This window comes from Myxine glutinosa, chromosome 9 (assembly GCF_964187855.1).
Source record: "Myxine glutinosa chromosome 9, kmMyxGlut1.1, whole genome shotgun sequence".
In the NCBI taxonomy this organism is placed as follows: Eukaryota; Metazoa; Chordata; class Myxini; order Myxiniformes; family Myxinidae; genus Myxine; species Myxine glutinosa.
Window position 1 is genome coordinate 108,220,115 of NC_136269.1, and position 21,840 is coordinate 108,241,954.

A 21,840-nucleotide genomic window follows, 5' to 3' on the forward strand; every position below is an offset into this window, starting at 1 on the left:
TTTTGATTTTCTTTAATCACTTCTCTTCCAGTCTTACTCTCTGTTTTCTTAGCCCTCCAACCAATCTCAGCTCCTCCAGGACACATTCTTCCAGTAACCCCTTCCTGGTTAAACTCCAAAAATCCATGTTTACTGCCCAACTTTGCTCTTTTTTGTTCTTTTATCCAGTATGTGGAACTGCCTTCCTGAAGTGGTTCAATCACCCCTACATTGGGAAGTTTACCTTTTGATTTGGAAAGGGTGGGGGTGTGGAGTGGCATTAAAGTTTTTTGGGGGAGGTCAGAGAGAAACGTTATATTATTCACTTCAGTTTTCCAGTGAATGAACATTTCCATTTATTTAAGAGCTTAAAAATGGCATTTGATTTGAATAGGGCTGGCAGGATGGCCTAGGCCCTAGAGGTACACACACCTGTAAGCTGTCTAGCCTGGGTCCGATACATGACCCAACTATAAACTGTCAGCCCGGTGGTTCACAGGCAGAGTGATTCATTAATGTGTGGCATCCCTCGGACAGACATTAAACGGGCATCGCCAGCATTCATTGGTGGATGTTGAAGATCCCATGGTGTTCTCTAAGAGTAGACGACCTATCGCTGGCACCAAGGCCAAATTCCAAAATGTCATTTTTTTGTATTACTTTTCATTTTATTGTATTTTATAATTGGTTTCCAATTTATTGCATTATTGTATTTTATTTGATGAACTCACCAATTGTGAAACTTGCCTCAATTCGGCCTTTGGCCACGACAGAAGTGGAATTGCAATAAACCTTTATTAATTATTATTATGAATCTTACTATAATTCACCAAATGTCCATCTGTCTGTCTGTCTGTCTGTCTGTTCCCAGGTACCGCAAAAACGGCTGAACCGATCGCAACGAAATTTTGGGTGGGTAATTCCTGGGACCCCCTGGAGTAAAACAGGCTGTATTGTTTTCTCAATAATTTTCAAATTTTCCAGTTTTTCCAAACACGATGGAATAATATTTACCGATATGAACAGTGATGCGGCTTTTATTGAAATTCTAAAGATACTGTTTTGATTTTGATGATTTGTGTGTGATATGGTTTAACGGATGTTTATATAAATCGTTTAAAATTAAAAAAAAAAAGCCTTCAATTTCTGATATTTTGCCTTTTCATTTGGGCCTCCCAATTGAAGCCCTGCCCATAGGGCGGGTACCATTGCTAGTATTATAAATTCCAAATTCCTGCCCCAACTAGTCAGTTCTTGAAGACTCGGGTCAAGCTTCCCATGGCCGACCCCACAAGAAAAGGTTAAAGAAGAAGAAAAAGAAAATGCCATTTGAATCACATTTCTGGTTTGATTGGGAAAGAAGTTAGGACATTGTTAATAGGCCAGGTTTGGTCAAACCTTAACCTGTATCTTATTTAATCAAGTGCTAAAATTTGGTCTCAATCTATTTGTTGGGCCCAACCAAATCTCCCAGATTTATCTGAAATCAGAACCTGGGACCAAAGCAAAAAACAAGTTCTTGAGTGATTGCTTTGACAGTTCCACCCCATAAATCCCAAAATGTTTGGTGTGATAAAAAGACAGTTTCGAATACATTTTAATTGATAGTGAATTTTCTACTACAGAATGCAATTGAGACTAAATGTCGTTGTAAGAAAAAATCCGTTAAATGTGCATTTCAGCATTACAAATACCTTTGCCATAAAGTTTACATGTCCACTATCAAAAGTGCATCATCACAAGCAAATTATTTGCCGTCTAGAATCGAAGATGAACTTATAGCATCGTTCACCCTCAACTTGGAGAATTGCTCTGTAAACTTAACCATACTTGTAAATCCCACAACATTATTGCGCACCCATGTGCCGGTAACTTAAACTGGGCTCATCGCTCGGCAGACCAGTCGTTGCGGTTAATGGACTGGAGCCAGCTGTCTTGCCTCGGTGAACAAAAACAAAATTTGGATTTAGCCATTTACAAGACACAGGCATGCAACTTCAACCGTTTGTGTTTGGTAAATGTCCCGAAGGCCATTGGCTTGCCCAAACCTAGGGAACGAGAAAATTTGATAACCCGCATGCGTGAAGTACTTCTGCAGTGAATCCCACCGACACTGTGCAGGACAGTACTTCCACTACAATCAACGCCAACCAAATAAGGAATTTGGTTTCAGCCATGTTGGTATTTCATGGCATGCATATGGAACAATTCAATCTTCCAAAGCTTTCTTTAAGACTTTCTTTTTTCAAAGCAACTTCCACAAAAATCGAATTTAAAGGTTCTGGATGCAGTAGCATTATTTATATTTCGCGTAATGAGAATAATAGTCTGGTAGCATAAGAGGAAAACAAAAACTATCATTATGAACAGCAGTTTCCAATATCGAGCTCGATTTGTCCATTCGTGCACAAACGCCTGCTCGACTCGCAAAACTGACATTGCAAGTACTCAAAGCCACAAAAGTAGATTTGAAGTTGCGCTCGCAATTTGGAGGCCAAAATTGTTTGCAAAAACAAATAGACGACGGCCACCTCTACGATCTACAACTCTGCAATCATGAAAATCTCCCATAATGCTTTGCTGCAATTGTGAATAAATGGACATCACATGTGCACTTCGAAATCCGTTCATTTACAAAACGAGACACTTTCCTTACTCTATTACTGGATTAAAATCATTTTTCACCTTTTCTAGTTTTGAATTGTTCTCAACCAAGTCCGACGCCCCCAAAGTGATTAATTTCATACCAATAGATGTTTGTCCTTTGGGGTCACCTGACATGCTATTTTGGCTGGTTACCAAATCTCACGTAATAAAGTATCCACAGGTTAGTATCAATTAGAATCAGATTTTTAAAGTAACCAGACCAAAACAAAAACAACTAGTGACACCACGGGTTTGAGGGCACCCAAAATATACACCACTCGATGCCCAATCATTGCAATTTCCAAAACATGGTGAACCCTTCACTGGCAGAAATATAAAACCAAATCATCCACAAGTTAGCAAATGTTGCCTTTTTTTTGGAAAAACTACAAGCTATCATAAATGCCAGAAAGCATGGGTAACAAAAGAGGCTGGAAAAAAAAAATTGCAATTGTGATAAACAATTCACAGGGCCCTGGGATTAGTTAAACAATCGACAGGAAAGAGGAGAGGAGGGGAGGAGGGCGATTCATATACTCAAAATGTGGTCACTCCTGGATGCTTCAGCCACTCTGGCATTTTCATGCACTTCCACTGTGACACCAGATGCAGCAGGCAGCAGTTGACTCTTGTCTTCTTCAGTTATTTCTTCGTCGCCATCACTGCTGCCACCATGATCACTCCTCTCGCTCTCGCTTTGAGATGCGTTTTGGTTGGAAGGTTGTGCATTTTCACCTTCCATCGCTCCGAAAGAGGCAGGGTACGGGAGAGGTGAACTGAGCAACGGTGTGCGCTCCGATACTGGAGAGTCGGCTTCAACGTCCGGTCGATGCAAACCCCCATCGGAGCCGGATTCAGTTTCGGGGTCTGGACCACCGCCAACACGACGCTTGCACACTGGACAGATCTTATGTTGCTGTGTCAACCACGGGTCAACACACTTGCAGTGGAAAGCTGTGGTGGGTAAAAACAAACAAAAAAAACATGTATATAACACTGTGTATATTATATATATATATATACTAGCAGAAGTACCCGACATTGCCAGGTGGGGGAGGGGAGGGGAACGGGGGGGGGGGGAAGGAGAGGGAGGAAGGGGAGGAGGGTGTGGGAGAGGGGGGGAGGGGGCAGGGGAAGGGGAGGAGGAAGGGGGGCGGGGGAAGGGGAGGAGGGGAAGGGGAGGGGGGGAAGTGGAGGGGGAGGAAGGGGAGGGCCAGTCAACTATGACATTGCAGTTCTCATGGTAGGAGAGCAGTACAACAATCGCGACATCGTCCTGCATCTTCGCGACAACAGCACGAAGCGGATTTCGGAGACCCACCGATCCTATGACGCCCTCCAGTACCGGCGTTTCCGGGCGGGGGAAGGGAGACCCGTACATTCACCCTTCCGACTCAAGCTCACTCGGACAAAAGCCTCGCACAAATTACACCGCGAAGGCCCAATGGCCATGTCTATGCCACAAATCAAGCACGTGAGCGAGTCTAGCGCACTGAATTGAAAATATATAGAACGCTCATACTCCGTGAAAAGTGTAGGCGCCGTGTCGCCATCTTGGTTAGCACGACTCGACCGACTCGCTTCGCGGATCTCGTTTGTTTTGAACGTGTCCCAGATTTTAAAAGCCAGACAACTGTTAAAATGCCATTTTGTGCGGCAATAAACTGCTCCAATCGGTTAAGGAAGGGTTGTGGAAAGACGTTTCACAGCTGTTTCAAAGTCGTTTAATTCATATCGCACAAAATTGACAAAAATCGACACAAAACACGATCGCACAAAAGGTGAAAAAACGCAATCGCTTTTCGCTCTGAATTACGTGCAAACGTGTGACGGAAATCACCATCGCCCAGCATCGAGTGCCAACCAAGATGGCGCCCGGTAGCTACATCTCCACCTATGTGGTGTGAATGGCAATGGTCATTCTATATATTTTCAGTTCAATGGTCTGGCGGAGAGGATGGAACATCACGTGATCGCTCTGAGCGAATCAGTGAGCTGCTCTAGCACAGGCTGAGATTCAGTGTATCCTCGCTGAAATGCGCTGAGGTAAATATGAATTAAAAATATGGATCTCGTCAAACATTTTTAGGTAGGCCATGTCCTTCCAAGGCTCAATGGCCATGTCTATGCCAAATATCAAGTACGTGAGCCTCTCCGTTTAGGAGTCTATAGGTAACACACACACAAACTGTGTTTTATTTATATAGATAGATATATATAGATATATATATATATAATGTGGCCTTGTGTCTCATTACAGAATATTTGCCAACGCGAAGTAATGAATGAAACTCGGTTTCCACCATCACTGCAGTTGTGAAAGCTTCTGGCAAACAGATCACTGTATTTTTCTTGTACCAGTGGAGCATTTACATTGGGAAGCTTACTTTTAGAAACCATTTCACCAGGGGGAGGATTGGGAAGCTTACTCACGTCATTAACAAAAATCGGGGTCTATGGGGGTCTCCGGGGGGCGGAGGTGGCCCCCAAAAATGTGTTTCCATTCTTCATCGAAATTACACACACAATTTCGATGAAACTTGACCACAACCATTAACACCTGTGATGTACCAAAGTTTGCTCACGGCATAAAAAAAAATCAGTGTCGAAGGAGGGTCTTGCGGGGGGTTTGACCCCACAAAATAGGTATTTGCTCTCTTCTCCAAAACTACAAACACAATTTCGACAAAACTTGACTACAACCTTCATCGCCCATGATGTACCAAAGTTTGTTCACGGCATAAAAAAAAAATCAGGGTCGAAGGAGGGTCTGCGGGGCATTTGAGTGACAGTTGCTCCTGATCCAGGTGAGCTTCTTCAGGACCCGCGGTCCTATTTTTTTTTTCTATGTTTTCATGTTTTGCAATAACTGAGGGATCCAGCACATTGGCCAGATTTTCTCAAAACAAAACTTCTAAAATATCAAAGATATTAGCCCATGCAACATTCACTGTTTCAGACAGAAATCCCACCGGACATCCTGACATGAGTTAAGAAGCTGTTGTTGGCAGCATATTTGAGAGCAAAGGTAACTTCGGAACCTGTGTTAATGAATGTTGGCAATGCAGTTAGAAAATAAGCGAGCACAGGAAATACGCACCATGAGCACAGGGTAGCACTCGGAGGCGATCACCTTCATCATAATCCTCTAGGCAGATGGCGCAGACATCATAAACGTCTCCTGTCCGGAACACACAATCATGATTGAGACGATACGAGTTGAATCACTGGCTCATAAAAAAAAAGAATCAAAGGGGGAAATGCTGTTGCAAAAGGTCACCTCAGCCAGTGAAAAACGAGTTATGGATGTCACACCATACCCATCTACCCTTTCCTTCAGCTTCAGTGTGGGATCATGCATTAAATCATTGGCAGCTTATTGGATACCAACACCTTTCGCTTGATGATAACCATTAAAGTGAGTCAACAAAAAAAAAATTCACACCATAAGGACTATTTTTCCCCCACACGCTCCTGATATATCATGTGGACATTAAAGATTCACAAGAGTATATTTTGATAGATGGGAAAAAAAAATCTGAGAAAACAGACGCACAAACTGACCACAACATGCAGCAAACAGCAAAGTCTTGGCCTGACGACATAGCTGAGCACCACTGAGGTTGCTACGACATGGCCGTACTACATTAATCAGTCAACGTCAGTCGTTTTGTAACCTGAACTGAACATACCTGCAATGGTAGCAACAGAAAAGTGCTGCAGAATAAATAAGAAAGATGAAGTGGAATGGCTTTTAAGAAGAAAAAAATTGTCAATAAGGTCCATCCTCCAAACTTTACCAAAAGGAATTATTGCTACCAGCAACGGTACCCGCCCTATGGGCGGGGCTTCAATTGGGAGGCCCAAATGAAAAGGGAAAATATCAGAAATTGAAGGCTTTTTTTATTTTAAACGATTCATATGAACATCCGTTGAATCATATCACACGCAAATCATCAAAATATAAACAGTACATGGCGCCCATTTTGAAAAAAGATTGAATTCTGCAAAACGTAAGCGGCCACTGCACGTCTTTCTCAGTCGCATGTTTATGTGTGAAGAGTGTGCGCCGAATCTGTAACACGGAAGCGGCCGCTACACCTGTTTCTCAGTCGCTATGCACACGCTGCCGTGTTACTTCGAAGCCGCACGTTTATATAGGAAGAGTTCGTCAGGAGTCGATCTACTCTCTCCTGGTACGTAGAATAAACAGTATTTGTGGATTTTCAACAAAAGCCACATCACTGTTCATATCGGTAAATATTATTCCATCGTGTTTGGAAAAAGTGGAAAAACAATATAGCCTATTTTACTCCCAGGGGTTCCAGGAATATCCACCCAAAATATAGTTGAGATCGGTTGAGCCATTTTTGTGGTACCTACGGATGGACATTTGGTGAATTATAGTAAGATTCACAAATTGAAATTTTTGTTCAGATTGCAAGAGAACTCTCAAAATATGTGATGCTGCAATTCCCTGGAAGAGCTTTTTCCATCTCAAGGTTTTAAGCTTCCCTTACAATTTTTTTTAAACACCTGTGTTTGAAATAGCAAATAAACTGGGTTTGAAACAGCAAAGGGCTCACCTTGTCTTTTGGACTAGCTTTTCTTGGGTGCTTTATTTTATTTTTATTTATTTCTTTCTTTCTTTTTGTATACAGGATCGAGGCTCGTGTAAGAGCTAACATTAATGACAAAAAAAAACCCACACATAAGAGGAAATAAAGGCAGCGGGAGACAAGATAGAGAGAGAGGGGGAAGCACACAAGTACAACATTTGAGAGCAGGGACATCGGGAGATCTGTGGGAGGTAGAGGGCTTGGGGGGAGGAGGCGTGGGAAGGGGGGGGGAGGGGGTGGAAGTATAAAACACATGGACACTGCTAGGACTTCCAGGAAAGAAGTTGGTATTTCAGAAAAGTGGATCTGGGGTGAATTAACAGGGGTAGAAAAGATCAAGGTTTTGGATGGGGGAAGACAAGAGATGGTGGTGAACACCTGTTTTAAAGACCTGGAGGGAGGAGTGGGATTGAAGAGAGTGAGGGAGTTTGTTCCATAGGCAGGAGAAAAGAGGAATGAAAGAGTGAAGGTGAGCAGAGAGTTTTCATTTTAGCAGTTTCACCAGAAGAGGGTTGCTGGCAGATCTTGTGTGACCTGTAAGAGTATTTGGGGGACAGAGCACAGACAGGGCTGGAGGGTTTGGGGGGGCAAGACCAGAGAGGAGTCGGTAGAAGACAGAAAGACCACCAACCTGCCTGCTATGAGTGAGTGAAAGGCCCTCACAATCGGCTTCATTGCGGGAGATTCCTTATGCCTTTTTTGTTATCATCTTTATCATTTGTTATCAAAATAAAATGTGATCAAAAATGAATGTTGTCATTTGTTATCATTATCATCTTTATGCAGCCTTATTTGGTTGCAAGAGCATGGGGGTTGATTTATTGAAATCCTACCCACCTGGGATAATTGATTCAAACATTTGGGATGGACCGATAAGGTTCGGGGGGAGACTTCGGCTTGAATGGCACCTGAACCACCAAAGGTTACAGAGCGGACGGGCCTTTGGCAACGTCACAAAGTGGGGTATCTTCAGTTCCAGTCACTTTTTGGTTGAATGGGCCTTTTTTCCTTTTATAATGTTTAACCAACTGCCCGGACATATGTATATATAGTGTTGTGGTTCTAGCTCTTAGGGGTTAATTCATGAATCTTTAGAATAATGATACTTATTTCTTAAGTATCTGTTTAGTAAAGCATATTGTAATACATGTGGATAGAGGATGCATTGCGTATGTATTAGAATTAGAGAGACAAGTCTTTCCCACCCGTGGTATTTCTTTTCCATAATCGCCTTTTACTCGCATCTCTCTTCCTTCCTGAACCAATCTCTTCCTTCCTGAATCTCTTCCTTCCTTCAATGGGGGTAGAGGCACTGTTGTCTCGAAGCAGACTAGTTAAACCCCTCCCAGTCCTTTTTGTTCTGTGAAGAGACAACTTTTTACATTTGTCTTGTTTCAATCTGCTTTTGTTTCTGCTTTTGTTAGGGCTGGTTGTTCTGCTTTTGTTTTCTTTGTGTAGCACCCACCTCGAATGGTCTTCTGGCTTTGTGCCGGGCAATTTCCCATTAAAAAAAAAAACCGGTTCAAACTGCCTGCTTCACGGGCATTCCACCGTTTTACTCGCATCATTCATTCTTGAACCGGTTGAACCCAGCCGACTCACATCCTGTCGCCATTTTCCCTCTCTTCAAACTGGTTAAAACTGGCCGATCACCCCCGTGTCGCTATGGGACAGAGTTTCGGACCAAGAATGATACACACCCCCAAGAACAGAACCAATCAGTGAGAGAGGTCCACAAGACTCACCACGCACGGCCAATCAGACTGGAGTAGGTAACAGCATGCGTTCTCGAGCATCCAGCCAATGGGAAAGGGGTAATATGTCGATTTTCAGATCGAGACGGAGATACAAGCGGAATTGCATGTGATGGGAGGGGAATAAAAGGGCCCACGATCAGGCACTGTCTATCTGCTTTGGATCGTCATCGTCTCTGGTCATCGCTCTGTCATGGATCATTATCGTCTGGCCGTCGGTCGGTCCCTGGTTGAACATTGTCTCTGGTCGATTTTTGAATCCATTGACCCCGCCTGCCATCGACCTGTCTTGTCTGCCTGCCTTTATGTTCACTGTCTGGGTCACCAAGCCTGATCTGTGTGTGCCAACTGCGAGAGACATGGTTCAGATCATCATCTCATTGCGATTTTTGCGCCGAGTCGGGCTGCCCAGGACGAGCTGTGCACACAAGAAAGGGGAGCGGGATGCAGTCCTACTATTCACCAGTTGTGGGTTGTCACACTAGCCATCCAAAGGGGCCGCAACCGGCTCCCCAGAGTCATCACAGAGGCTAGGAAGATCCTACTCACTCACTCGAATTATTTCTCTCCTTCTCTCTCTTTATTTATTTCCTTGTTGGATGTATGCAGGCTCTTTGCGTTAAGTCGATTGCATATATCCAATCATCAAAGGGCACAAGTGCACGTGTTGTGGATAATTTGGGAATTATTATTTTCCTGTATATACAGTGCCCTTCATAAGTATTGAAACTGTGAAGTCAAATTTGTTATTATTGCTATATACTCAAGAAATTTGTATTTGGAATCAAAAGATGAATGAGGCAAGAGTACAGAAGGTCAGATTTTATTTCTTGGTATTTCTATGTATATATGCTTAACATTGTACAACAAGAGCACTTTTTATGGCCAGTCCCCCCATTTTAGGTGAGCATAAATATTGGAACAGATTAACTTAAAGGAAATTAAAGTAGTATAATAGTTCGTATTTGGTTGCATATCCATTACATGCAATAACTGCAGAGCATGTGACCCATCGACATCACCAATCTTTTGGTATCCTCCATTGAGATGCTTTCCCAAACCTTTACTGCAGCTATTTTTAGTTGTTTGTTTTGGGGGTTTCTGACTTTAGTCTCCTCTTCAGAAAATGAAATGCATGCTCCGTTGGACTTAAATCAGGAGATTGACTTGGCCAGTCTAAAACCTTGCGTTTTTTTTCTCTTAATGAACTCCTTGGTTGCGTTGGCAGTGTATTTTGGGTCATTGTCTTCGGCACGGTAAAGCGCCACCTAAAGATGAGTGACCAAGTTCCAGAGGCAGCCATGCAAGCCCAAGCCATGACATTACCTCCATGATGCTTCACAGATGAGGTAGTATGCTTTGGATCAAATGCAATTCCTTCCTTTCTCCACACTTTCACCTTTCCATCGCTTTAGTAAAGGTTTATCTTGGTCTCATCTGTCCATAAAACTTTGTTCCAGAACTCAGTGGAGTATGGTTGTGTGTCAGTGAAGTGTGGAACTGGTTCACCTCTAAACTTCTTGGCAAATTATAATCTGGCCTTTCTTTATTTTGGTGCTGATGAGAGGTTTGCATATTTTGGTGTAGCCTTTGTAATTCTACTGTCAGTCTTCTGTGAACGGTAGATTGTGATACTTTCACCTCAGCACTGTGGAGGTTGTTGGTTATGCCACTGACAGTTGTTTTAAGGTTTTTCTTCACAGCTCTGTTGACTTTTCTGTCATCAACTGCAGTTGTTTTCCTTGGCCGATCTGTCTATTGATAAGTACACTAGTGATTCATATCTTTTTCAAGATATTGCCAATGTTTGTGGGATGGTTCCAATTGAATATTCTGTTATTCTGTTCTCCAGTCTTCATGTTGGTTTATGCACACCGACTCCAAAGGTAGACTTCCAAAACAAAAGTAACGGCAACTTCGCTGTTGTTGACTCGACATTCAGAGCTCTTTTATTTATGAACAATCAATACAACAATAAACACATGTCAGTCATCTGTCCCAATACTTATGCTTACCTAAAATGGGGAAACTGGACATAAAAAGTGCTATTGTTCTACAATGGTAAAATCCCATCCCTTCTTCTAGGTCCATCCCTTGTGTTCTCCCACTACCCCTCATCATTATCCGCATCCCTTGTCTGTCCGTCTCCATCTATTATCCCCCTCGGCCCTGCTGTTGGAATTTCCTCCTTCTCCTGCTGTTCCTCTTGTTATGCTGCATCCTGAACTGTTCTGTGTTCTAGCTCTTCCTCGAGCCTCAACTATGTGTACAAAAAAAAGAAGAACCCAAGCGTCAAATTGCAAGGTGGTTGGAGAAATTGCAGCAGTACAATTTCAATATGGCCCATAGAGCTAGGAAGGCCCATGGGAACACTGATGCGCTCTCTCGACACCCCTACCTGAAAGAACACTGTAAATTCTGCACGCTGCAAGAAGACAAATAAAAATTGCCGGGAAAAAAAAAAAACTACCACATCTGAGGTTGCACCATACCGACCACGAGTAAAAGCCGATTGGACACAATGGCAGGCATTGGCGTTGCATCAGGATATCTTTCATAGAAAGTGGAAAGATACTTCGTCGGAGAAAGTCTCCTGGTTGGTGATAGTCCCTGATGAGTACAAAAACAGCATACCACATCATGTGCATGGGAGCTGCACCAACAGGCATTTGGGTAGAACAACAATAATAGCCAATGTCCAGATGCAGTTTTATTGGGTGGATTTGGGCTGAGATATACAACATTGGTAGAAAGCGTGTGACACTTGCACTACCAAAAAGGAACCAACACTGAGGATGAGGGCCCCCTTGAAACTGTATCAGATGGGGGCCCAATGCGAGCGGTTGGCAATGGACATTTTGAGTCTGATGCCTCGAACGAGCCAAGGGAATAAATACATCCTCGTCATCATGGACTATTTGCCAAGTGGCCTGAAGCCGGTGTGGTAGCACAAGCTTTTGTAGAATGCTTTATGTTCTGGAATTCCTGAGGGGCTTCACACCAAAAAGGGTCGACTTTCTGAGTCAATTAATAAAAGAAGTGTGCAGACTCTTATCAATTAGAAAAACATGGACAACCCCACGAAGACCACAGTCTGATGGGATGGTCGAAAGGTTCAACAGAACATCATTACATTAACTAGCCCTATTTACCACTACCCATCAGGGTGATTGGGAAAATGGACGTGAGTAAGTGCATTGAATCGAGGTGAGCGTGCGGTGGACATTGGCCACACACTTGACTTGCCTCCGACAACAGTGAGAATGTGAACAATTGTGAAAAAGTGAAAAACTAAAGGATTTTGCCCAAAATTTTACTCCCGGTAGTTTGTTACAAATCACGAAGAGTCGAGAAGGCATTTTGGAGAACATGGAGCACATCTTAGTGGTGTGGATGGAAGAACAAAGTCAGTGAAATGTGCCTACGAGTTTGTCTCTCATTCAAGAAAAGGCTGGGTCACTCTGTTGTGACATAAAACAAGGTGAGGGAGGTGAGGGAGACGAGAAAGATGAGGGAGGTAAAGGGGCAGAGAATGATGACTTTACCTCTCCAGTCCCGCCAAGCAAGCTCGGCCTTGCATTATGGTGAGTACCCCGCAACTGTTCCTTACCTCCGCCACCGAAGGTGTATGGAGGTTATGTTTATTCTTATATATTATTTATGGTTATGGTTATTCAGATGGAGGTCCCTGTCTGTTTATTTGTCTGTTTGTGAACAAGACATCTCAAAAAGTTGAGGTCAGTTTCGGATGATCTGGATCCGATCCGGATCTGGATCCGATAATTTTTTAAGTGATTCTTTCATCATTGAGAGATGGGGCCAAAAACGATATATAGCACAATATCTCTAAAAGTTGTGGACTGATTCGGATGAAACCTGGTGGACAGGTAGGGTACGTGACAGGTATCCGCATGTTGGCCTCCAGCTCCATTGTTAGTATGCAGCCATTTATCCTCTGTCACCTTGCTTTTGAACAAGGCCAGAGTTGGTAGTTATAAATATTTTAGCATCACACGACCTGTGATTCATTCAATTTTGGTGATCATCCGAATCCAGATCCGGGGTTTTTTTCCATACGCAGTCGTGGCTCATGGAAGAGATAGTAAACTGAATGGATCAGGACGTAACAGGATTTACAAGGAACAGTATAGACACATGCAAAAGGAACAGTAGAGAGAGGGGGGGGGGGAAATCCAACAGCAGAGTTGAAGGCCAAGATAGAGGGAGACTTGGACAAACAATGGGTGTGGGGGAGGAATGGGGGCAGGGGAGGATGCATGGGGAGGACATGGTGGATACAGAAGGAAACTCCAAGGAGGAAAAACTGGAAAATTTGATGGAGGAGGGACTGGGGTGGGGTTTAGGGAGGGTATAAAGGATCATGGTTTTGGATTGGGGGCAATCTGAGATGGTGGTAAACAGCCGTTTTGAAGACCTGGAGGGAAGAATGGGATTGAAGAGAATGTGGAAGTTGGTTCCACAGGTGGGGAAAAGAGGAACAGATGAGTTGTTGGTATAATTGTCCATTTGTATTTTTCACTCGTGTTCTTTATCGATTTGTTTAATATATGTCTCTAATAGATAGTTAAGTGAGGTTAAAGTTATGTTATGGTGACGAAACATATGGACCGGGAACGCATCCCATCCATGGGAATATCTCATCTCTTTAACGTCGCACTTCCTACAACGCATCCATAATGTTAAAGGGAAACCTGCTGTACACGTTTTTAACATTATGTAGACTTCTTGTTGGTATCTGGGGATCGATTACTCACTCATCTATGCACGAACAAATTGCCAGTGGGCACATGTGAGTTAGGTTCATGGCACGTACAAGCTAATTGAGGATTATAACCTTTTCCCCGAGCCACCATTTGGTAATTGTAATTTAAATTAAAGCTTCCACGCTCGGTGTTCATCTCTGGCAGTCAAGCATCATCTGTTAGGGAGACCGGCAAAACTTTCACATACTTAAAAGTGAAAACAAATCCCCAACACTATCCATGGCATTGAGAAAAGAAAACAACAAAAAGTAATTAAAGTGGCCAAGAAGTGAACGGCACAAATAGTCCATTCAACCTTCATCCACTCCTCCAAGTGTTGTATTGTCTTTGTTTCTTTCTCAAGGGTAAAAGAAAGGGAAACAATAACCACCAAACAATGATGAAAGACAAAAATAAAGGGAACATTAAAACAAGCTGCAGCACAAATTGTAAAGCCACCGCCTCGGAAAGTCGCACATGCGGCAAAGATCCACAGCAAAGGACGTGCGGAGATCCACAGCAAAGGACGTGCGGCAGGAGAGATCTGAGGAATTCCTTCAGCTGATTGAATGACCCGATTCACTGATTCAATGACAATACAGATCAAGAGCTAAACACCGTCTACTCTAAAGGTCGACCTTTTCGTTTTTTTAAAGTCAAGAACCTCTCCAAACTGTCGGTCTACAACCTTAGGACTAATGTCCAAAGGTCATTCAATCAGACAGAATGGAGGGAGTAGGGAGAAGGGGAAGAGAGGGAGAAAGAGGGAGAGAGAGGGAGAGAGAGGGGAAGAGAGGGAGAGAGAGGGAGAGAGAGGGGCAGAGAGGGAGAGAGAGGGAGAGAGAGGGGAAGAGAGGGGAAGAGAGGGGAAGAGAGGGGAAGAGAGGGGAAGAGAGGGAAAGAGAGGGAAAGAGAGGGGAAGAGAGGGGAAGAGAGGGAAAGAGAGGGAAAGAGAGGGGAAGAGAGGGAAAGAGAGGGGAAGAGAGGGAAAGAGAGGGGAAGAGAGGGGAAGAGAGGGGAAGAGAGGGAAAGAGAGGGGAAGAGAGGGGAAGAGAGGGGAAGAGAGGGGGAGAGAGGGGAAGAGAGGGGAAGAGAGGGGAAGAGAGGGAAAGAGAGGGAAAGAGAGGGGAAGAGAGGGGAAGAGAGGGAAAGAGAGGGAAAGAGAGGGAAAGAGAGGGGAAGAGAGGGGGAGAGAGGGGAAGAGAGGGGAAGAGAGGGAAAGAGAGGGAAAGAGAGGGAAAGAGAGGGGAAGAGAGGGGAAGAGAGGGGAGAGAGGCAGAGAGAGGGGAAGAGAGGGGAAGAGAGGGGAAGAGAGGGAAAGAGAGGGAAAGAGAGGGAAAGAGAGGGGAAGAGAGGGGAAGAGAGGGAAAGAGAGGGAAAGAGAGGGGAAGAGAGGGAAAGAGAGGGGAAGAGAGGGAAAGAGAGGGGAAGAGAGGGGAAGAGAGGGGAAGAGAGGGAAAGAGAGGGGAAGAGAGGGGAAGAGAGGGGAAGAGAGGGGGAGAGAGGGGAAGAGAGGGGAAGAGAGGGGAAGAGAGGGAAAGAGAGGGAAAGAGAGGGGAAGAGAGGGGAAGAGAGGGAAAGAGAGGGGAAGAGAGGGGAAGAGAGGGGAAGAGAGGGGAAGAGAGGGGAAGAGAGGGAAAGAGAGGGGAAGAGAGGGGAAGAGAGGGGAAGAGAGGGGGAGAGAGGGGAAGAGAGGGGAAGAGAGGGGAAGAGAGGGAAAGAGAGGGAAAGAGAGGGGAAGAGAGGGGAAGAGAGGGAAAGAGAGGGGAAGAGAGGGGAAGAGAGGGGAAGAGAGGGAAAGAGAGGGGAAGAGAGGGGAAGAGAGGGAAAGAGAGGGAAAGAGAGGGAAAGAGAGGGGAAGAGAGGGGAAGAGAGGGGAAGAGAGGGGGAGAGAGGGGAAGAGAGGGGAAGAGAGGGAAAGAGAGGGAAAGAGAGGGAAAGAGAGGGGAAGAGAGGGGAAGAGAGGGGAAGAGAGGGGAAGAGAGGCGAAGAGAGGGGAAGAGAGGCAAAGAGAGGCAAAGAGAGGCAAAGAGAGGCAGAGGCAGAGAGAGAGAGAGAGAGAGAGAGAGAGAAAGAAAGGAGGAAAGGAATAAAAAGAAGAAAGAAAAAAAAAGAGAGAATTGACAAAATACTATGTAATTTATGAATTTCCCTATCGTCTCCTTTCTGTAAGACAATTTGTTTCCAGATGCTGCAAGCAGCAGGCAGCATACTTAGCTTTGAATTTACATTCCTAAAAATCCTCAAATTCTTTCCAACCCTCTACATTGCCCTTTATTGGAGATCACAGGGACAGCGTCGCCAAGCTACAGTATTCAAACGCCTATCTAGTACTACCTTCCAACTGCCTTTATATACGGATCGATGTTCCACAACCATATCCAACCCCCTTCATCATCAACCCAACTTTGTGCAGTATAATGTGAGAGAACAGCAAAAGAAGGGGCGAGGGGGAAAGGGGTGGGGGTAGGAAGAAAAACCAAGCATATCTAATTGGCTTTTCTGGAACACTAAAAACAGTTACTGTACGACGAGATCATTCAGGGGCCAGCTAGATATTAAATATGCTTGGAGAAGGAGAAAGGGTGGTGGGGAGGCTAAAATGAGAAGAAGATAATTTTAAAAAGGAAAGTTGCTAGGACAAAGAAGAGTACAGTAGTGGAAAGAGTGAAGAGAGAATGTAAAGAGGTTTGGGAGAAAATAAAAAAAATAACACGAGAGTGAAGGAAGCGGTATGCAACACACAAAGGATAATTGCAGAACCGATCATGCAATGCTAAATTTCACCAAATGTACCGTGGCCCAGAAAGAATATCTTTTATAAGACAACAAATAACGACAAAAATTAATATATTGCCTGAGAAACTCCTCTTTCCTACCTCTTGCATGGATTTCAAATGCAAAAATCCAATGAGTTTTAAAATTAGAAAGTTTCCATCTCTGCCCAGTTTTGGACATTGTCCATCATGAACAGGAGCATTGCACACCTTCCAAGTCTTTTCAAAATGAAAAGAGCCCTGAAAATAGGGTGGAGGGGAAGCACTTTCATTTTTCATAGCTTAGTGCCCATATTTGGGATCTTTTTAAGTCTTGCACAGAGCACACGAAATCCCATGCGGAAAGAAGCTGAGATAAGACAGCTGCGGTGAATTTGTGACAAAACACACGATGGTGGGGAGGTTGTAAGTGAAGAAAGGATGTGAGTGGAAAGGTAGGGGCGGAGGTCAAAAGAATGGGTGATGAGTGAACAAACAGCTTGTACAATGAAGGTGTACATTTATCCCAGTAAGGGAAGGCTAGACATCTCGGGCAGCCTCCCTGTCGCTCTCGCCCACCCTCAAGCGACCGGTCAGCCTCTAATGCCGTTCCCATGCGGGGGATTTAGCAAGGCCTGGCACCATGCCTCGGCCTGCTAGAAAGTGAGGGTTCACTTGGCCGGCAAGGGACTCCACTGCCTTCAGTTTGCAGATGCCTATGTTCTTTGAACAGTGCTCCATTGGCTCCAGGAAAGAACGATAAAATGAGTGCGTGATGTAGTTTTGCTTCTGTTTATTTCCCTGCCTGAAAAAAGACCAAAAAAGGCTTTGTACTTTTGTTGCATTTTAAAATGAGATGGAACGGAGAGAAAAATGAAGAAGTAGAGAGAGATTTAAAGATAACTAAAGCACAGTTTTAAGATATAGAAAGTAAGGAGATATCCTAAAGTATTTCCCATAACACATTTCCCATAAATAGTATTTCCAAAAGTATTTCCCAAGAAAAAAATTTGAGGATTTTTTTTTAAACATTACAATTGTAATGACTGACATCACCAACTTCCACAGTAAAGCTATGCCTGGAATGTGACTGTTGTTCACAAAGGCAAGTACAACTGAGTTTGAATTTGTGTGCCGAAATACAACTGAGTTTGAATTTGGGTGTTCAAATAAAACAGAGTTTGAATTTGTGTGCCGAAATACAACCGAGTTTGAGGTTGTGTGCCGAAATACAACTGAGTTTGAATTTGTGTGCCGAAATACAACTGAGTTTGAATTTGGGTGTTCAAATAAAACAGAGTTTGAATTTGTGTGCCGAAATACAACCGAGTTTGAGGTTGTGTGCCAAAATACAATTGAGTTTGAATTTGTGTGCCAAAATACAACCGAGTTTGAATTTGTGTGCCAAAATACAATTGAGTTTGAGGTTGTGTGCCGAAATACAACCGAGTTTGAATTTGTGTGCCGAAATACAACCGAGTTTGAGGTTGTGTGCCAAAATACAACCGAGTTTGAATTTGTGTGCCAAAATACAATTGAGTTTGAGGTTGTGTGCCGAAATACAACCGAGTTTGAGGTTGTGTGCCAAAATACAACCGAGTTTGAATCTGTGTGCCGAAATACAACCGAGTTTGAATTTGTGTGCCGAAATACAACCGAGTTTGAATTTGTGTGCCGAAATACAACCGAGTTTGAGGTTGTGTGCCAAAATACAACTGAGTTTGAATTTGTGTGCCAAAATACAACTGAGTTTGAATTTGTGTGCCAAAATACAGCTGAGTTTGAATTTGTGTGTCAAAATACAACTGAGTTTGAATTTGTGTGCTGAAATACAATTGAGTTTGAATTTGTGTGCCGAAATACAACCGAGTTTAAACTTGTGTGCCAAAATACAACCGAGTTTGAATTTGTGTGCCAAAATACAACTGAGTTTGAATTTGTGTGTCAAAATACAACCGAGTTTAAACTTGTGTGCCAAAATACAACCGAGTTTGAATCTGTGCCAAAATACAACCGAGTTTGAATTTGTGTGCCAAAATACAACTGAGTTTGAATTTGTGTGTCAAAATACAACCGAGTTTAAACTTGTGTGCCAAAATACAACCGAGTTTGAATCTGTGTGCCGAAATACAACCGAGTTTGAATTTGTGTGCCAAAATACAATTGAGTTTGAGGTTGTGTGCCGAAATACAACCGAGTTTGAGGTTGTGTGCCAAAATACAACCGAGTTTGAATCTGTGTGCTGAAATACAACCGAGTTTGAATTTGTGTGCCAAAATACAACAGTTTGAATTTGTGTGCCGAAATACAACCGAGTTTGAGGTTGTGTGCCGAAATACAACCGAGTTTGAGGTTGTGTGCCAAAATACAACCGAGTTTGAATCTGTGTGCCGAACTACAACCGAGTTTGAATTTGTGTGCGGAAATACAACCGAGTTTGAATTTGTGTGCCGAAATACAACTGAGTTTGAATTTGTGTGTCAAAATACAACCGAGTTTGAATTTGTGTGCCAAAATACAATTGAGTTTGAGGTTGTATGCCGAAATACAACCGAGTTTGAGGTTGTGTGCCAAAATACAACTGAGTTTGAATTTGTGTGTCAAAATACAACCGAGTTTGAGGTTGTGTGCCGAAATACAACCGAGTTTGAGGTTGTGTGCCAAAATACAACCGAGTTTGAATCTGTGTGCCGAACTACAACCGAGTTTGAATTTGTGTGCGGAAATACAACCGAGTTTGAATTTGTGTGCCGAAATACAACAGAGTTTGAGGTTGTGTGCCAAAATACAACCGAGTTTGAGGTTGTGTGCCAAAATACAACCGAGTTTGAATCTGTGTGCCGAAATACAACCGAGTTTGAATTTGTGTGCCGAAATACAACCGAGTTTGAATTTGTGTGTCAAAATACAACTGAGTTTGAATTTGTGTGCCGAAATACAACTGAGTTTGAATTTGTGTGCCGAAATACAACCGAGTTTGAATTTGTGTGCCAAAATACAACTGAGTTTGAATTTGTGTGCCGAAATACAACCGAGTTTGAATTTGTGTGTCAAAATACAACTGAGTTTGAATTTGTGTGCCGAAATACAACCGAGTTTAAACTTGTGTGCCAAAATACAACTGAGTTTGAATTTGTGTGTTCAAATAAAACCGAGTTTGAATTTGTGTGTTCAAATAAAACCGAGTTTGAACTTGTGTGCCGAAACACAAGCGCGTTTCAATTTGTGTATTCAAATAAAACCGAGTTTGAATTTGTGTGTTCAAATAAAACCGAGTTTGAATTTGTGTGCCAAAATACAACTGAGTTTGAATTTGTGTGCCAAAACACAACTGAGTTTGAGGTTGTGTGCCAAAATATAACTGAGTTTGAATGTGTGTGCAAAAATACAACTGAGTTTGAATTTGTGTGCCAAAATACAGCTGAGTTTGAATTTGTGTGCTGAAATACAATTGAGTTTGAATTTGTGTGCCAAAATCCAACTGAGTTTGAATTTGTGTGCCGAAATACAACCGAGTTTGAATTTGTGTGCCAAAATACAACCGAGTTTGAATTTGTGTGCCGAAATACAACCGAGTTTGAATTTGTGTGTCAAAATACAACTGAGTTTGAATTTGTGTGCCGAAATACAACCGAGTTTAAACTTGTGTGCCAAAATACAACCGAGTTTGAGGTTGTGTGCCAAAATACAACTGAGTTTGAATTTGTGTGCCAAAATACAACTGAGTTTGAGGTTGTGTGCCAAAATACAGCTGAGTTTGAATTTGTGTGCCAAAATACAACTGAGTTTGAATTTGTGTGCCAAAATACAGCTGAGTCTGAATTTGTGTGCTGAAATACAATTGAGTTTGAGGTTGTGTGCCAAAATACAACTGAGTTTGAATCTGTGTGCCGAAATACAACCGAGTTTGAGGTTGTGTGCCAAAATACAACTGAGTTTGAATTTGTGTGCCAAAATACAACTGAGTTTGAGGTTGTGTGCCAAAATACAACTGAGTTTGAATTTGTGTGCCAAAATACAACTGAGTTTGAATTTGTGTGCCAAAATACAGCTGAGTCTGAATTTGTGTGCCAAAATACAGCTGAGTCTGAATTTGTGTGCTGAAATACAATTGAGTTTGAATTTGTGTGCCAAAATACAACTGAGTTTGAATCTGTGTGCCGAAATACAACCGAGTTTGAATTTGTGTGCCAAAATACAACCGAGTTTGAATTTGTGTGCCGAAATACAACCGAGTTTGAATTTGTGTGCCAAAATACAACCGAGTTTGAATTTGTGTGCCAAAATACAATGAGTTTCACTGCACTTATGAAGATAAAAAGGGGAAATATAAACTAACTTTATTTGGTCGAATGTTTTAGTTTTCTTTTTTGCAACTAAGATACATCATCATTAAAGAGCCAATATACTAGTCATGGATGGGTGATGTGATGGAATGCGATTTGATAGAGACGTTCAATGAACAACAACAATCTCGTGGAGAAAAGTACACTTTTGACTGGACCAAACGGAATAAAAGGTGAAGTTGTTGTACACCGCTCCTTTCCTATGCCATCTCCAGGCACTGCATAACGTCATTGCCGGGCACCGAAGGGGGCTCGGCAATGACGCACGCTGAAAGGGAGTACTCAGTTTTCACTCTGGTTGTTTTCTTTCTTGCTTTCTTGTTTGTTTGTTTGTCCGGGCGATATCTCAGCCATCCTTTGAGCTAGGAAGCTGATACTTCGGCACAATAGTGAGCAAATACTTCGTCAAAAACAGCATTTTTTGTTTTTTGATTAATCAATTATTTGATGAGTTATTTAATTATTAGCGATTAATTAAGTACTTATTGGAAGTACTTAAAGTACTTAAAGGATTTTTTTTTTTTTTTTTAAATTAAGTACTTATTGATAAATAAGATAATTGAGCGATAAAAATATTGGAGCATGGAATGAAGGTATTGGAAAGGGTGTTGGAGAGGAGAAGGAAGAAAGTGAAGATTGACGAAATGCAGTTTGTATTTATGCCAGGAAGAGGAACGACAGACGTGCTTTTTAATGTGAGGCAGTTGCAGGAGAAGTACATGGAGAAGAGGAAGAAGTTGTTTCTTGGGTTTGTTGATCTGGAGAAAGCATTCGATAGGGTTCCACATGAAGTAGTGACATGGGCATTGAGGAAGTTAGGAGTGGAGGAATGGTTGATCAGAGTAGTGATGGCAATGTACAAAAGAGCGCGCACAGCTGTAAGGACGAAGGACGGGAACAGTGGTGAGTTTGAGGTAAAGGTGGGAGTGCATCAGGGGTCAGTACTAAGTCCACTACTATTTGTAGCTGTGATGGAG

General features: G+C 42.8%; 1 protein-coding gene across 1 annotated transcript in view; it reads right to left on the bottom strand.

Annotated features, from left to right (window-relative positions):
* Nucleotides 1-1,558: 1,558 nt before the first annotated feature.
* Nucleotides 1,559-21,840, bottom strand: part of LOC137435110 (E3 ubiquitin-protein ligase RNF13) — a 111,456-nt gene continuing 91,174 nt past the window's right edge. Inside the window, exons 9-10 of the mRNA XM_068128583.2 lie at nucleotides 5,726-5,806; nucleotides 1,559-3,579 (exon numbers count right to left, since the gene is read on the bottom strand). Coding sequence (XP_067984684.1) covers nucleotides 3,155-3,579; nucleotides 5,726-5,806 — 506 coding nt within the window. The 3' untranslated portion in view covers nucleotides 1,559-3,154. The remainder of the gene's footprint in view (nucleotides 3,580-5,725; nucleotides 5,807-21,840) is intronic.